Consider the following 18,102-nt stretch of genomic DNA (forward strand, 5'->3'; position numbering starts at 1 on the left):
CAAGCGCACTGGAGAGCGGGACGATGGTGAGGAAGAGAACGAAGGGCCCCGGCGCTCCCCCAGCCCATTAGGAACACTGACTGGGCCTTCAGGACCAAAATCCAGGACCTCAACCTAAGATCATCTGTGCTGTACCCTCAGAAGGAGGTAGGGAGAGAGGAAAAGAAAGATACCCCTAAATTGCATGGCACAGATGATGAAATGATAAAACTTTCAATTAAAATAAAAAAGGATCAGCTTCCTGAGACTCTCTGACCCAAGTCAAATGCTGGGGGGAGAAGAGTTCTTATCTCTGAGCATCTTGAAAGCCCCTGCCAACGCTCAAGTCTAAGAGACACATCTGATCTGTCTTCCCACCACCCTCTCCTAACTTCCGGCGATTTCCTCTGCAGCTCACTGGGAAAACAGAGGCACCTCTGAGCCCACAAAGGGTTTCATGCATCTCACGTTTAAGTCACTTTTATTCCTTGCTTTCTGACATTACTTTTGTGACTCCTATTATTGATACTATAATAGAAATAAAAATGAGTGACGAAGAAAAAATAAAGGGTAAGGAAGGGAAGTGATGAAAATACAATGGCATCTAAAAATTGCAGGTTGAGAACTCCTTAGAAACAGTGCCTCTATCGCTCTTATCAGGCATCAGACACACCCACGCTGCCAGGAAGTCAGGATCCACATGACGACAGGATCTCGCAACAAGGTTCCCGAGGAGAGAGCTGGGCCCAGACGTGAATGAGGATGTGCAAAGAACGGGCACAGTATCCAGCATCTTCACCTTTTAATATAAGATTTGTTTTCATTATTTCTGAGCTTAACATATTTCTTCTAAAAATAGAGCTCTTTGCTTGTTCTGAAACTTCTTAACTTTCACTGGGAGGTGAAGGGGAATAAGGTTGCCAATGCTTCCTAGTCACGGACACACTCTTCAAGGGATTCTGGATGCTCACAGCAAGAATGAGTTCATTTCAAATCCATGGCACTGAAGAAACACGACAGAACATTCCCAGCCCCAATCTGTGCCTGGTGTGGACCCCCACGACCACATTACTGACCAAAGGCTCACATGAGACCAGATGGCAGGGGCCCCTCCTGCAGGGGACAGACACAGGACCCCACACATATTTATCAGAAGACAACAGAGTGCCCTTCTAGCACCCTGGTTAAGAATGGAAGTGTACAAACACACAAGACATAGGAATGCAGGGTTGAGGATGTTGAACTTCTGCCCTGGGCCAATGCAGACCTGGATTTAATATCATGGAAGCTGCTGGGGTTTTCTCACAATACAGATTAAGAGTCAGAATCTCCCCCTGCCCCCAAGGAAAAGCCTGGTTAGCTCCTGAATCCAAAGATGCCCTTGATATATCCAGTGAAGCCACTCTTGGTCTTCTGCTCCAACTTGTCCTCAAGAGGTGGGAAAGCCACGTGGTTGAGGGCCAGGTCAAAGAACAAAGGCTTGCATGGGATGGGCTGGAATCCCGGCGGGAAGTGCACGAGGTTGGCTTGCTTGGTGACGAGGGAAGGGTCCAGGCAGAATGTCTCAAACCGTTCGACCAGGGGCTGGAAGTCAAACCAAAAGCAGGAACCCAGATGTTAATCACAGCCCACTGGTGGAACATTCACTATGGGCCGAGCACCCAGTTCAGAGCTCATATGTGCTATCTCACTCGATCCCCACAAACCTCCCATGAGGGGCTATCATGTCCTCGTTTTATAACTGAGAGTCACTGAAATCTAGAGAGGTTGGGAGAGGTGGGCTGGGACTGAGGTATAAGCCTGTCCGATGTCCGAGTTAGAGCTCGTAGCCAGGGCACACAGCAGGTTCCTAACTCCATTTGGGACCATCTAGATGACACCTGACAAATCTCACATAGGCAGCTTTCAGGTCCTGAGTAAAAGAAGGGAGGGAAGTAGGGTGCTCACTTAGAGATTTAGGGTCCTCGTTCTACAAATGAGTACACATTCCTAATAAGTTATGAATCCTTTTTATTCCTCAAAAGCCACAGCCCAGACTCACCTTATTGTCCTTGACTTGAAAAGAGGTCTCTGTTTGGTGGGAATCATTTGTATCTGAAAGTTTCACAGGATTCAGTAAGAACAGGGACTTATAACACACTATAGTCACGAATGACACCTATCACACGTCTGGGTTCTAAATCCTAAGAGCAAAAGTAGCGGATCTGTGGGGAGTTAGCCCTCTCCCTCCTGAGTCCAAACTCAGAGAGAAGCAGCGCAGATAACAGACAACTAACCCCAGAACCAATGTGGTCGGCCCAGCGAAGCGAGCACCACTGAATGCAAGAGACACGGATAGGCAGGACGGACAGTACAACAGCGTTCCTCTAAATTCTTCCACATAACCTGATGCCTCAACGGGGCGGAAGGAATGGCAGGAAAAACTACTTACAGATTAACCCAAACAGCCCCTTTCAATCTTAAAACAGTGGCATAGGGGGTGGGAGAGAAGAGGAGCAGCAGTGAAGGGGAGTCTGAGAAGACAGGCCGCAGAGAACAGGCAGGTGGCTCACCCAGGATCGCGGCCGCCTGCAGAGAGCACTTTTCCGACCTCACTTGCGTGATGAGCTGTTGCACGTCAGGCAGGTCCTGTAACAATGTGGAGAACGGGGACTCGTGAGCTGGAGTCGGCCAGAGAAGCACACCACACTAACCTGAGCTAAGTGACCCCACTGGTATTTTCATGAATTTTAGACTTTTTAAAATGGTCTCCCTATTAAAAGAAACAACACACAAAAACTAGCCTGTTTCAAAGGGAGAAATCTGTGCCATGGCTTAAGTAATACTGCCTGGAAATAATAATGACAACAAGGATAATATTAATAAATTAATCATATACTAAATGCACTATGTGCCAGGCACTGCTCTAAGTAGTTCACATAACTGTTCATTTCATCTTCGCGATAATCCTGAGATAGTTTGTACTTGCATTTTACAGGTGAGAAGACTAAAGCACAGAGGGGCCAAAGAACGTGTCCAGTCACATTCCCAGTGGCAGCAGGGCAGGGCTTCAGAACTAGGACGGCTGGTTCCAGGGCCTAAGCCCCTACCCACTGACCCCTTCTACAAGGGCAATTCTCTTGCCTCAGCCTCTTACTCGGCAAATTGGGAAAGATCTGACTAGGTCTGGATACTGCTGAATCCCCTACGCCTCTGTTCCCTAACGCTTTCCCCTGAAACCAGCCGTCACATTAGGTCAGATGGGCTTTTGTAAAATGCCTCTTACTTCTCTCCGGAGATAAGCCATCCGCACTGGTTTGTTTCCACATTCCAACGACACCCTACCAGATGACACTGCTACACTCGCCAGCCCACCCTCTGCCCACAGCCGCCTCCCACGTACTCCTTCCAATTTCTCTGCCCTCGCCCTCTATCTTCTTCTGTATTCATAGGTGGGTACTATGCAAGTCCCATGGCTGCAGCAAAACCACAAGCTCTCCGAAGGCAGAAACCAGAGTTCTCCTCCACCCCCGAGCCCAGGGCTGTTCCAAGCAGAAACGAGTGCCCCACCAGCAGCCCCTCTCACACTGGCTGTGACAATGTTAGGAAGAGTGACCCTAGCCCGCTTTTCTAAACAGTCTCTACTTATAAAATATACATGGATTCCTTGGACCAGTGCTTTAAGAATCTATAACCTCACAGCAGTCCACAAGCTTAAAAAGCTAGCTGCCATTCAACAATCACTACATCAAACCAGATCAGCATGTAAGCTTTGATGTACACCCAAGTCACCTGCGGGTCTTACCCAAGTCACCTGGGGGTCTTGCCAAAATGCGCTTTTGACTCAGCAGGCCTGGGGTGGGGACTGAGAACCTGCATTTCTAGCAAACTCCCAAATGCTGCTCCTGCTGGTCCAGGCACACATTGTGTGGAAAGGCTTCACCAGTGGTTTTCAACTTGGCTACACATTAGAACAACTGAGGGGCTTAAAAGACCCCAATGCTCATACCAGATCCCACACCAATTAGAACCAATATCTCTGAGGGTGGAATCTGGACATCCACCTTTTAAAAATCTTCCCAGGCAATTCCAACATGTAGCCGAGTCTGAGAATAGTACTCCAGGGTTGTTTTAACCAGAGGAAGGCTGTCCCTCTTAGTACCCGAGTCCTCTTCGGGCCTGGAATGCTGCCATGAGTTGCACTCCGCAGCTCCTGGGCACTCAGGGATGTACCACATGCCATGGCTGACCAGGCAGGACCAGTCTGGGAAGGCGTGGCAGCCTCACAGCAGAAGTGCTCAGGGCTTGGAAAACAGGAGAGAACAACAGCTCACCTTTAGGCTGTTCTTGAAGGCTCCGGCATCAGAATTCACCTCATCTGCGTACTTCAGGACCCTGTCGTACAGGACAAGGGCTTCGCTCCACTTCTTCACCAGCACATAGGACTGAGCGATGAAGAAACACCTGATGGGGAAGGAAAGAGCCACAGTGTTCTTAAGCAAAAATCACCCAAGATCAAGGCTTTCCTTGCTGTTTAGGCTAAATAAATTGTAAAGTTTCTTAACCTCAGGCTCACTGCCTGGGATGGGAGATCCCACCGTTCTCACTGTTCCAGTTTGCCAGCCTAACCAGCAGACTTGTCCCCGAAATTGGAGCCGACAAGGGTAGGTCCAAAGCTGACCCACTGTCTTTTACTTACTGTTGACTCTGCAAAAAAGAGGTAATTCCCAAAAGGCACAGGGAGGAAGCTGGAGACAGGCAGGAAGGTGGGATGCTGCCGGGATATAAATCCCACCCACAACTGCCCACACATCTAGGTTGCAAGCATTCACCTCTGCTCATGTCTTTCAAAAACCAAATCCAAAGAAACAAACCTCTCCCTAACAGAAATTACTCTGCTGGGATCAACAGAGCCTGAGCGCTGCTGGCCTTTGACAGGAGCCAGAAAGCACAGGGGCATGCGGGCCAGAAAAGGAAGGGCAAAAGCACTCAGGGCTCTACTGAGCCATTCTGTCTAGACCCGATGTTGCTACACAGTCCACTCCCAAGTTACAAATAGCACGGTGCATGTAAGAAACTGAGACACTGAGCTTTCTCCCAACTCAGTTCAGTTACCCTGAATCAGCTGCTCTGGTTCTGCTAATTAACGCTTTTTCCAACACTTATCCCTTTTCCACTGGGAGGAGGGAGGAAAGGGAAGGGAGAAGACAGGTAATGTATGTGCTTTCCAGCTCCCCCAACCTTTCCAAAGAGCAAAACTGCACTGGAAACTCCCAGCCACAACCTGAAACTTCCCTTGAACACGCTGGGCTAACTGCTGATCACATACCCAACCTTCCAGGGACATACTCCCAAGGCTTCTAGAACCACGGGACGGTAGAGGAGAGCCCTGTCTGTCCCACAGGAACTTACCTGTAAGCCTTGTAGACCAGAGTTTTAAGACCTATCTCTTTCTGGAAGGCTCTGTCCTCCTCTAAGCCAGGAAGCTGGAGCAATTCCACCAGATTCTGCACAACAGATGCAACAAGAAAACTCATGAAGAGGAGACCTCGCACTGATCGTCTGACAGAAGACTTGTGAGAATAGACATGGGCAAAACGAAAGAGTCTAGGCTTCAAGTAACGGGAAAAAGTCTGTGACGCGTGACTCAGCAGCAGCCACATCTGGTGTCACCTCCACCCTCCTCTCGGACACTGAAAGCCCACGTGTCCTTTCTCTCCCAGTCACATTCCACCTCCTTCAGAGACTTCTTGGACGCTCTCAGCTAGAGGGGGTCTCTCCGGCTCTGAACTCTCATTTCAGACAGCCCACTGCTGTGGCATCTACACGAGTAAGTGCAGATGTGCAGGGGTCTCACAACCTTACTCACTCGTGAGCTCCCAGTGGGCCGGGGCAGAGCGGCCTCAGGTCCCAGCATGCGCCACAGCATGCACAGGGGAGTGCTCAGTGAATACCTGTGGTTTACAAGTGTTTACACACAAACACGTCTGAATATTGGGCTCACGGATGGCTGAAATGGCATGAAAACAAGACCTCTCTCTTTTTTTTTTCTTTGCGGTACGCGGGCCTCTCACTGTTGTGGCCTCTCCCGTTGCGGAGCACAGGCTCCAGACGCGCAGGCTCAGCGGCCATGGCTCACGGGCCCAGCTGCTCCGCGGCACGTGGGATCCTCCCGGACCGGGGAACGAACCCGCGTCCCCTGCATCGGCAGGTGGACTCTCAACCACTGCGCCACCAGGGAAGCCCAAGACCTCTGTCTTTTATCGAGACACTAACAGCTCCTGGCTGTCACAGCCCTTTCGCTCTGCAAAGCTCAGTCATTTGTGTCCAACACGAACACAGGACAGGCTCTTGCACTCCCAGCCCTCCAGGGTCACCTGAAGAATGATGTCATAGAGCCGGATCAGGTCCTGGGGCCGGGGGGAGCGCTTGCTGTCGTCCTCTGGCTGCTGCTGCAGCACCGCCTTCTGCAGGCCTTTAGCCATGTTCTCGTTCCGCTTGATTGCTGTGGACAGCTTGATGTAAGTCAGGTAGCTGGAATGGACCACACGTCAGCTCAGGTTATGACGAGGGAAGCTGATGTTCTGAGAAGAGCACTGGACCACAAGCTGGGACTGCCCTAGGGGATTATGGGGCTGAGGGGGTGTCATATCGCAGGGCTGTCAGGCCTGGGCCTCAAACTCCAAGGGCCTTCAATTCTGGCTGCTGTTCAGTGGCTAACTGCAGGGGAGCAGTAATGAAACCTTATGACAAAATCTGATTTTAGCTTGAATTATATCCTCCGTATCTTTATTTTTTTAATTTTTTTTAATTTTTGTGGTACGCGGGCCTCGCACTGTTGCGGCCTCTCCCGTTGCGGAGCACAGGCTCTGGACGCGCAGGCTCAGCGGCCATGGCTCACGGGCCCAGCCGCTCTGCAGCATGTGGGACCTTCCCGGACCAGGGCACAAACCCGCGTCCCCTGCATCGGCAGGCGGACTCTCAACCACTGCGCCACCAGGGAAGCCCCTCTCTGTATCTTTATTAAAGAGCCAGAGAGCTACTAATTTCAGAGGACACTGCTGGTCCTTAAGATGACTAATGGATGGCAAGCTAGTTCCTGGAACAAGGAGCGGTTACCCGCCTGGCCCACACTACAAGGACAGCACACATGCACAGCAGCTGCTCCTGCTCCGCTGATGACCTCCTCTTCTCAGAAACTACTGAGGGACAGTCTCTTTGGAGGGTTATGCATATTAAATGTGTGTATATACCAGAGACTATGTGTGATGCCTGCTTATTTTAACTGTACCATCTGGAAAGTCCTTTAATATTTGGCAATTAAAAACATGGTAACTATTTAAGTCTACTTAAGAAGTGTTTAGGCCTCTAGATCCCCATCTTACTGTGGCAGAGGCTGGAGGCATCCTGGGAGAGGGAGGATATAAAAGAGGCCTGGGCACAGGGGATACAGGCACAGCTGAGGTCAGGGGCTCCACAATGAACCAGGGGGGTTAAGAGACTGTCAAGTTCTGAGGGCTGACCTCCTAGCATTCTTCTCCTACTCGGCTTCCAGAATAAGAACAGCCTGATATATTCTGAGGATCTGACCAGCCCAAGAAAAAAAACCCTTCAAGATTCTGGAGTCAGGGTCCTCAGTGAAAGCGCAGACCCAGAGTGCCTACAGTGAAACCACAGCTGAGGAGCTCCATGCAAGAGCTCCCAACAGACAAGACACAGTCATTAATAGGAGTGGATGAACAAGGATCACCAGACACTTAAGGAAAACCTCTACTAAGATAGGAGGGGCCAAGACTGAGAAGGGAAAAAAAAGCAACTTGGAAGAACCAAACTTTGTAGGGAGAAGAAAACTTTAGACAACTATTATCAATAATTTCAGAAAGACAAGTGAAGACTTTGTGGTTGTGAAGTTAGAATGAGACACTGTTTTAAAATAATATTCAAAGAACACAAATGAGCTCTTAGAAATTAAAATCGGGACTTCCCTGGTGGTCCAGTGGTTAGGACTCTGCACTTCCACTGCAGGGAGCACGGATTTGATCCCTGGTCGGGGAACTAGAATCCCACATGCTGTGCGGTGCGGCAAAATAATTAATTAATTAACCTAATGGCATTGGAAATGAGGAAGCCTGTGTAGGAGTCAGATGGGAAGTCAAGAGGGGTCAGGGTGAAGAGTGGGAGTAGAATCGGTGAGAGAGGGCTGTAGGGGAAAGTGGTAAGAAATGCTGAAAGCCAAAAATCAACAAGTAGCAACATAACGCATGTCATTTAGAGACATGGAGGTAAATAGCAAAAGAATTTGTTAAAAGAATTAAAAGTAGGGACTTCCTTGGTGGCACAGTGAGTAAGACTCTATGCTCCCCATGCAGGGGGGATGGGTTCAATTCCTGGTCAGGGAACTAGATCCCACAGGCTTGCTGCAACTAAGAGTTCGCATGCTGCAACTAAGGAGCCCGCCTGCCGAAATCAGAACCCAGCGCAACCAAATAAATATTAAAAAAAAAAAAAAAAAAGAAGTGGCTGCTGCTTTTTTTTTTTTTTTTTGCCACATTGCATAGATTGCGGGATCTTAGTTCCCCGACCAAGGATCGAACCCACGTCCCCTGCAGTGGAAGCTCGGAGTCTTAACCACTGGACCATCAGGGAATTCCCAAAAGTGGATGCTTCTGAGAAATGGGAAGAAAGGTCATGAGATGTTTTTTTCTAAAGCTCTGTAGAAAAATCAAACTCTCAAAGTAACTATTATTCAGAGTAGTATAGGAGTCCAGATACACCTTTATTAAAATACAAGAGCTGCCCGATTCTCGACTTCAATTTACCCCAAAGCTGGCTTCCGACCCTAACTGATTATGATCCTGATACTAGCCACATGTGCAGGGGGGAGAATGGATCCAAGGGCGAGGGGCTTCACCATTTGAAAGTTTCCTGAGCCCTGCTGAAGCTCTCTGGGTTTTTCAAGGTTAGGAAGTTGATCAACTGCCTCTGCCTTGTTACGGTTAACTACCAACAGGTCCCCTAACCTCCTGGAGCCTCATCTTTCTCCTTAGGTTGTTGAAGCAGAAGACGGCTAAGGGCTGTTCTGGCTGATATTCTGTGCACCCGGGCCATCTAGCAGTCAATGTGGCATTCACATAACACCAAATCCCCTAAGAATGGAGATTAAGGCAGGCAGAGGAGTTTTTATGGTTTTGCTTTTTTTTATAAAAGAGGGGCGGGGGGCACGCGAATGACTGAAAATACAGCCAGGTTCACTAAAAAGTTATAAGCAGTGACTAAGAAATTAAAATTTCCAGGTCACATGGAAAGAGAATCTGAGGAGAAGTGTAATTTTATTTCTCCCCAGGAAGTTCGAAAAATGTCACTCTTCCTCCTTTCTTCTGTGAAACAAAATGATCTACCTCTTAAAAAATTTAAACTTGACAAGGTGATTTAAAAATGCATATGAAAGAGAAAAGGGAGAAAAACAGTCAAGATATGCCTGAGGAGAAACCTAGTGGGGAAAACTTGCTCGACCAGATACCAAGACTTATGATAAAGTTATAGTAAATCACGGTGCTGGTGCTAGTACACACAAATAAATCAGCGGAGCAGAAGAGAGTCCAGAAAAAAAGAGCACGCAAGGAGAAAATGGAGTGTATTCCTGCAGATCAGTGGGGAAAGGACAGAACAGTCAATAAATCATACACTGGAATAATCCATTATCCTCATGGAAAAAGGTGAAATAGATCCTTACCTCACTCAAAAATAAACTCCAGATGGAATTAAACTTGAGTTGAAATTGAACTCAAATATAAAAGGGACAATGTAAAACATTCAGAACACAGCGGAGAGTCACTCTAGGAGCTTGGCACGGGAAGGACAGTGCTTAGCTCCAGAAGAGCGGGAGGAATCAGCAAGGGTGGGGCCACAAGGAGCTTCAAAATAATTGGCTGTATTCTAGTTCTTACACTGTATAAAAATTTTAAATTATATGTATATTAGAATAATATACAAATTCAAAACTCATATGATAAAATGTGAATAGATGCATTCAGATTTTAGTATGTATCAATAAATTATAATGTACATAAACATTATATATACTCTTTTGTTCCAAAGATACATCATACAATGTTAAAAAGTAAAACCATCACAACCCTTACCTGTGCAGGTACTGAAGATTAGATACCTTCCCCGATTCCCCTTCAAGGATATAATCTCTCTGTTTCTGCAGAAAGTGAAAAGGTAAAGATAAAATGGCTGATCCATTTTTTTTTTCTTAACATCTTTATTGGAGTATTGGAGTATAACTGTTTTACAATGGTGTGTTAGTTTCTGCTGTATTACAAAGTGAATCAGCTGTACATACACATATATCCCCATATGTACTCCCTCTTGCATCTCCCTCCCTCCCACCCTCTCTATCCCACCCCTCTAGGTTGACCACCTCATTTAATGGTGTGGTTCCCCCAAGTGCCCTGGAATATAGGCACAGACTCTAGTAAGTTAAGGGTCCTCAAATATCAGAGATCTACTGCATATATTCTAGAATGACAGGGTCACTCAGTTGCCACTGGCATCTAAAAACCAGACTTGAATAAGAGGATTCAGAGTAATGGCCAGTAAGGCTTCCTGTCCACTGCGTCCAGTGTTCAGACCCAAAGCATTAAGGCAGACAGTCCATGGTCCTCGGTTCCATTTTAAGACCTGTGTCTTAGACCCAAGTTCTATGCCTTGTGCTGTTAGCTCTTGCCTTTGTGGCTGGCTGAATGATGGCCTCTAAAGATGTTCACATCCTAAGAGGAACCTGTGAAGATGTTACCTTACATGGCAAGAGACCTTACAGATGTGATGAAGTTAAGAATCTCTTAATTAAAGATTAAGGGGGGGCCAACACAAACAGAGACTCCTTATAAGAGGGAGGCAGTAGGGTCAACAATATAGAGAAGATACTGGGACTGAAGCAGAGGACAGACAGGAGAGAAGATGCTATGCTGCTGGCTTTGAAGATGGAGGAAGGGACAACAGGCAAGAAATGCAGGAAAATGCACTCTCTGGAATGCTGGAAATGGATGCTCTCCTAGAGCTTCCAAAAGGAACGCAGCCCTACAAACTCATTGTAGACTTCCATCCTCCAGGCCTGTAAGATAATATACTTGTGTTGTTTTTAGCCACAAAGTCTGTGGTAATGTTACAGCAGCAACAGGAACACCTTGCTATCACCATATTCATTACATTCTGTGAGGTGTCTGCTGAATTCAGCTGCTGTGAATTCAAAGTGAATGATAGAGGCTGGGGCTCTGTATGTACCTGCTAAATCAATCAAGGGAAGTATAATATATAAAGCCTGCTTATTGGAGGAGGAAACACGCAACTACAGCCCAACATACATTTATTGAATATTTCATACAGAAGGTACTACGGCAGATGATTAAAGAAATATATAGTTACTTTTAATATGCTTATAATCTTAAGAAAAATATAACAAGAAGGTAAATATAAAACAATACACAAAATGTTAAAAGGCTGTGCTTGACTGGGACTTCCCTGGTGGCACAGTGGTTAAGAATCCGCCTGCCAATGGAGGGGACACAGGTTTGAGTCCTGGTCTGGGAAGATTGCACATGCCGTGGAGCAACTAAGCCCATGCACCACAACTTCTGAGCCCGTGCTCTAGAGCCCACGAGCCACAACTTCTGAGCCCATGTGCCACAACTACTGAAGCCCACATGCCTAGAGCCCGTGCTCCGCAACAAGAGAAGCCACTGCAATGAGAAGCTCGCGCACTGCAACAAAGAGTAGCCCCCGATCGCCGCAACTAGAGAAAGCCCGTGTGCAGCAACGAAGACCCAATGCGGCCAAAATTAAATTAATTAATTAATTTTAAAAAGGCAATGCTTGATTAACTATCAAACAAAAATTATAGCTGCAAGTATCAGAGATATTCGGAAAATGGAGAAATGTGGGCGAGGATGGTGTAGGCAGGCTTCTCAGAGACAGTGAGCTATGAGCCACACCTTGAAAGACAGCCAGCGTTTGGACAGGTGAAGAGGGTAGTGGGAGAAGCCAGGTGTGAGGAGGGGGGAAAGGACAACAGTGTAAGGAATGCACTGCAGTGGGACAGGCATAATAAGACAGTGAGTACAAGAGCCTAAGGCAGAAGACTCAGAGGGAAGTAGCCAAGTACAAGACTGCAAACAGGCTAGAAACACCCAGCAGAGGCTCATATACCAGCTCAAGGAGTTTGAACTGTATTTGCTAGACACTGTGGTATCTAAAGTAGGGTGCAAACAACCCTCAGGGTATGGGTATAAGAAGAAAACTAGAACTTCTATTTATATCTATCTCAATTCTAAACACTTTATTTTAATACATTTTCTATATCACAAATCAGTTGAATAATAAGGCATATAAGTTATAAATAAATGTTATCAGAGATAAATGCTCAATTTTACTTATGGGGTGCATGATCATAGAAGTTTAGCGACCACTGCTCTAGACCTCAGAGAAACACTGGGCTTTTTTCACAAGTAGGCAGTGAAATAGGATCTGGAGAGATTCAGTCTGTTCTTCTGGCAAAAAGGTCTGGAAAACCAAACTGAAACCAAGATAGGAAAAGCAATCAGGAGACTTTTGTGGTAGTCCAGGCATAATATAAAGGGCTTATTAGAAACAGGTGGAATGGACAAGAAGTGAGAGAAATTACAAAGGGAGAATAAACAGGGTTTTTGGTGACAGGGAATAAAGAGACAGAAATGGTTCTGAGGTTTTCAGCCTAGATGGCTGAATGAATCACAGTGATATTATTAGAGAAAGGGAGCACTGGAGAAATCCACCTGGAGATATGAATTTGAGATCAAAGCTTTAACAGGTAATACGTGAAACCATTAGGAGAAACAGGATAGACAAAAGAATTTCTCAACCTGATGGACCCCAGAAGAGGCTTCTGTTGTTCATTAGCCAATCACCACACCTAAATACAACAGCGGCTAAGAGTCAATGCACTGAGAATGCAACACACAGACTGAAGAGGACCTCAGCCCAGAACAAGAGCCCGTGGCTCAGCTGAGAGTCCTACCTGATCTGGCTTGAGCTCTTCCCGAACGGCCTGGATGGCGTCCCGACACTCACTGAGCATGGATTCAAACAGACGCTCCTTGGTTTCTTCACTTTCAGCCTAAACAAAGGCAGAAGGCAGTAAAAAGATTTTCTTTTGAGTAAGACATAGCACTCTGATGGGAGGAGGGCATAACATCGCTTTGATTCCTCCCATTAAACACAAATACACACATCAACCAAAAAATGGCCTGAATCGGAGATCATTTCAACTGTTAATATTCTCTATTATATATGATTTTTCTTATGGTTTTAGTCTTTATTTGTATGGAAATGAGAAATATATATATATAAAAATATAAAGTGAACATACTGAAAAAGTATCTGTATAACTGATCTAAACTGTCAGGCAACAGATGCTTTAATGTTTCCTCTATCATAGAACTTTCTACTATTCTCCTCCAACTCTTCTACCTCTGCTCCCGACCTGCACCTGGCTTCCCTAGAGGGGCCTTATGGACTAGATTTGGGGCACTGCTACCTCATACTGAGGCTCAGCACGGCAGAAGCTTCTTTTCCTTGCAAATGTAACCCAATGGACTTGCACATACTGGATTTCTTTTAAGTCCAAGCAGGTGAGTAGCATTACTAATCAATACCCAATCAGAAACATATTGCTCCTAAACGCCATATGAGGTTCTCCTCATCACAGAAATTCTGCCCTCAGATATTCCACACAGCTATGCTGAGAACATTTTTAGGGCAGATGAGGTTGACAAAGCATAGGGTGTCAACCCTCTGCCAGCCGGCTGGGATAAGGCAAAAAGTGATTCATTAACTGAATACCTGCCAAACCACATTATCATTCTAAAGAATCTGACTGAGCAGGTGGGAATGAACAAAAAGCAAATGAACTTGTGTTACTTGCAGATGCACTCTGACATTAGAACATCAACATTCTCATGATTATGTTTGACTTTCCACAGAAACTATCATCCAGTCTGATCTCTTGACACTCAACTGACCTCCAAGCAAGCCCCAAAGAAAACCTGGTACCACCCACTCCTTTAAGAGATGGCTGGGAGTGGCTTAAAGAAAAACCTTTTCTTCTCTTAAGAACGCTTATGTTTTTCCTAGTTTCCAGCGTGGGAAAAAACTTCCTTGTAAATTACCCAACATAAATTGAACATACTTTTCTATTTATAAGTTACTTGACTTTCCTGTTGTTCAGTAACTTAGGAACAAATCAGGGGCACAGCTATTCTACACACTTATAAAGGCAAACACAGCCACCATTAACTCACTGAAGCCTAGAGCAGTGCCGTCCTCTAGAACTTTCTGCGATAATGAGGTACCTGCACTGTCACTGTGGTCATCGTTAGCTGCACGCGGCTGCTGAGCAACCTGAAGTTTTAATTAATTTAAATAGCTGTATGTGTTCAAGTGGCCACATACTGGACAGTACAGCCCAGCTCTGGAGAAACACACTCACGCGAAACACTGTTAATTAAGCATCTCAAGTTAGCAAGATTCTTTATAATCATTTAATCAAACTGGCCAAATTTTTCAAAGTACAGATCCTGTGTAACAGAGCAGCCGTAGAATAAGATATGCGAACAGACCTGGCACTAACCACACGCATACCAGAGCCACGTCGTGAGCAGGCCGGATAAACTCCAGCATCAGTTTGATACCACGCAATCCGGCAAACAGGCCACCGACACCCTTTTAAGATGGGTGGGGTTCGGCAGTCAGGGCAATGGGTGTATAAGTAAGAAAAGAGTAAATTTGGTTTTACCAGCTACACAGGATCTGTCTCCTTTCCTACAGGGAGGGAATGGCTCAAATAAAAAAATTAAAATGATGTCTAAAATGCTAAACCTCTTTAATGCCATGCATTACCTTCGTTCCCTTGAGTAAGGAAACCTCTGCATCCAGGTACTGAACATAAGCAAATTCTCCCTCTGCTTCCAGAAAATTCTAAGATCCATTGGGAATCTTACAAAAGTCTTAAACCGCAATGAAGGAAAAAGCCTATCTGAAGAGGAGCACTTCAGTCAATTGTGTTTTCCTAATGGCAGCTGCACTGCACAGTGACGTGCAGACCACTGATCTCCGGAGCAGAACTTCTCACGGTTCTCCCGGGCTGGACAGAACGTCTCCAAACAGGAAGCCTGAAACGTATCTTGCTACTTACCCGCTTATTCCATAAACCTATCTTGGAGGCTAAGATAATCCTGAAGGGGCAGTGGAACAAGAAACACCTCTCTATGCCTATGCAGAGGGAGGGTCCCTCAGAATCCACATGCTTATGTCTCAAGTTTGCCACTGAACCAACAAGAATGTGCTCCTGAACACAGGGGCAAACCCCCTGCATGAGAATCTGTGGTCTGCCTGGACCTTTCCCAGGTGTGCCTATGACAGAGAGAAACCTGAAGCCCAGAAGTAATGTGTTACTCAGTCCTAATAAACAAACTCAAGATCAATTTTTATAAAACTTCAAACACCCTCGGATGTGCTTTTCCACAGCCTCAAACCACGTCTCAACGCTGACTAAAACCAGCTGCTTGTGTCCTGAGGTAGAGACCCCCAGCTCTTTAAAACAGAGCTCCCAGATGGTTTTCGCTTGTCTACAAATATTGCCAGAAGGTGGTGGTGTGACTAAGAGACAACAAGGCGAGTCTGACCACATTCTCCACCAGACTCGCAGGAGAACCAAGGGGATGGGAACCAAGCCTCGCTCAGCCCAGTGAGGTCTAGTGAAAAACACATGGGACTTGAGTAGCAGAGGATACAAACCTCACTTAAAAATAGATTTTTTTTTTTTTAGAGAAAAGGGGAAATGATCTCCCTTCCAGTCAAACATTAAAACATGAGCCATAGCCTGAGGATAAGAATCATGAAACCTGCAGAGACTTTAAAGCTGCCCACCCCCCACCCCACCCAAGAGCTGCCTTATGCCCTCAAATCACCACCAGTGACAATTCAGGTAGGACCAAGGACTAACAAAGCAGAACAGAAATAAATTATAAAGTAAGACAATATTAAAGACATGAGATCCTAAAGCTTGGCTAGAGAAAGGAAGGATCCTGCAGCTGGAGTTTGGCAGCTGACTAAGCCTCAGCTCCAGTTTTTGCAGTTTAATATGATCTCCCTGAATTATTTCTTCCTTGCACGCTTTTCAGTAAACTGCAGTTTTAGTGTTTAAACGTCATAAAAACCTCTACAAGCAAGCAAGAAGCTGGGGCTACCAAATTCCTGAATTCCAGTTCCCAGAGGGTGGCAAACACCAACATCAACCAGGTTACAAAACACTGCAGTGAAAAGCCCTGTCTCTCTCAGGCAGAGTGCTTGGTTTCCAGGGCAGAGAACAACTCGATACAATAAGGAGAACAGGCAAATCATCTGACAGTGGCACCAAGGAGCAAGTAGTTCTGCTGGAGATTAGCCTCAAATGGCCAAAGGGCATTTCCCACATTTAATAACCCACGGTTCATTCAATTCAATACACATTTAATCAGCCACCGTGCTAGACCTGACATCTCAGGATCCAACTAAACTTTGACACTGCACTTAAATTACTTTATTTACTGGCTTGACCTGGTGGTATATGTGTGATATAGCATGCAACTGTTTCTAATGTTTTTTTTTTTTAATTTTTATTGGAGTATAGTTGCTTTATAATGTTGTGTTAGTTTCTACTGTACAGCAAAGTGAAACAGCTATACGTATACATATATCCCCTCTTTTTTGGATTTCCTTCCCATTTAGGTCACCACAGAGCACTGAATAGAGTTCCCTGTGCTATACAGTAGGTTCTCACTAGTTAACTATTTTATACATAGTATCAATAGTGTATATATGTCAATCCTAATCTCCCAATCCATTCCCCCGCACCCCATTTTAATGTTAAAACCTTAATGGGATTCCTGGAATTAATACACATTTTGTTTGACCTACCAAACAATTTAAAGGTCCCTGATACTCAAGTGATCCTAATGTACTGTAAGATGCTTAAAAACCACAGATAGGGCTTCCCTGGTGGCGCAGTGGTTGAGAGTCCACCTGCCCATGCAGGGGACACGGGTTCGTGCCCCGGTCTGGGAAGATCCCACATGCCGCGGAGCGGCTGGGCCCGTGAGCCATGGCTGCTGAGCCTGCGCGTCCGGAGCCGGTGCTGCGCAGTGGGAGGGGCCACAGGGGTGAGTGGGCCCGCGTACCACAAAAAAAAAAAAAAAAAAAAAAAAACCACAGATAACTGTGTTCACCACAACAGGCACATTAACCAGGCACTTAAAAGATTCTACAAACATTAAAATGATGACGGAATATTGTAAACTCTATGTCAGTAAAATCAACAATTTACATGAAATTAATAAATTCCTTTAAAAAAACAAAATCCAAACTGACACGAGATGAAACAGGAAATCCGAATAGCCCTACAACTTGTAAAGGAATAATATTTGTTTAAAACAAGCAAAACCAAATTTTAAAAACCTTCCCACAAAGAAAACTCCAGGACCAATGGTATCACTGGTGAATTATAACAAACATTTAAGGAAAAAAAAAAATACCAGTGTTACATACTCTTTCATAAAAAGAGAAAAAGGGAACATCTCCAAATTTGTTTTATTAGGTATGTATAACCCTGACACCAACCCTAAAAAAGACATTACATACAAAACAAGAAAATCATAGACCACTCTTTCTCATGAAAACAGATGCAAAATTCTTAAAGTATTAACAAACCAAATCCAGCAACGTATAAATAAAAAGTACAACATATTACAACCAAGTGGGTTATCCCAGATACTCAAGGTTGGCTTAAACACTGAAAATTAATCAATGTAATTCACTACGTTAACAGGCTTCAAATATTCTTCCTGCTTCAGCCTTTAAAGATTTGAAACTATCCCTATATGGTTCTTTCCAACCCTTTGATTTCATACACTCCTCAAACACACCACTGTATCTTGCAGGATAACAATTAAAAACTCATACAGGGGCTTCCCTGGTGGCGCAGTGGTTGAGAGTCCGCCTGCCGACTGCACTCTACAGAGCCTGCATGACACAACTACTGAAGCCCGCACACTCTAGGGCCTGTGCTCT

The 18,102-nt window shown here is 45.5% G+C and overlaps 1 protein-coding gene across 1 annotated transcript in view; it reads right to left on the reverse strand.

Annotated features, from left to right (window-relative positions):
• Positions 1-764: 764 nt before the first annotated feature.
• SRP68 (signal recognition particle 68) overlaps positions 765-18,102 on the reverse strand; it is a 29,824-nt gene continuing 12,486 nt past the window's right edge. Inside the window, exons 9-16 of the mRNA XM_024760967.1 lie at positions 13,016-13,114; positions 10,101-10,165; positions 6,336-6,492; positions 5,371-5,465; positions 4,293-4,422; positions 2,532-2,607; positions 2,021-2,073; positions 765-1,563 (exon numbers count right to left, since the gene is read on the reverse strand). Coding sequence (XP_024616735.1) covers positions 1,336-1,563; positions 2,021-2,073; positions 2,532-2,607; positions 4,293-4,422; positions 5,371-5,465; positions 6,336-6,492; positions 10,101-10,165; positions 13,016-13,114 — 903 coding nt within the window. The 3' untranslated portion in view covers positions 765-1,335. The remainder of the gene's footprint in view (positions 1,564-2,020; positions 2,074-2,531; positions 2,608-4,292; positions 4,423-5,370; positions 5,466-6,335; positions 6,493-10,100; positions 10,166-13,015; positions 13,115-18,102) is intronic.

The sequence above is a fragment of the Neophocaena asiaeorientalis genome, unplaced genomic scaffold (assembly GCF_003031525.2).
Source record: "Neophocaena asiaeorientalis asiaeorientalis breed wild unplaced genomic scaffold, Neophocaena_asiaeorientalis_V1.1 scaffold30, whole genome shotgun sequence".
In the NCBI taxonomy this organism is placed as follows: domain Eukaryota; kingdom Metazoa; phylum Chordata; class Mammalia; order Artiodactyla; family Phocoenidae; genus Neophocaena; species Neophocaena asiaeorientalis.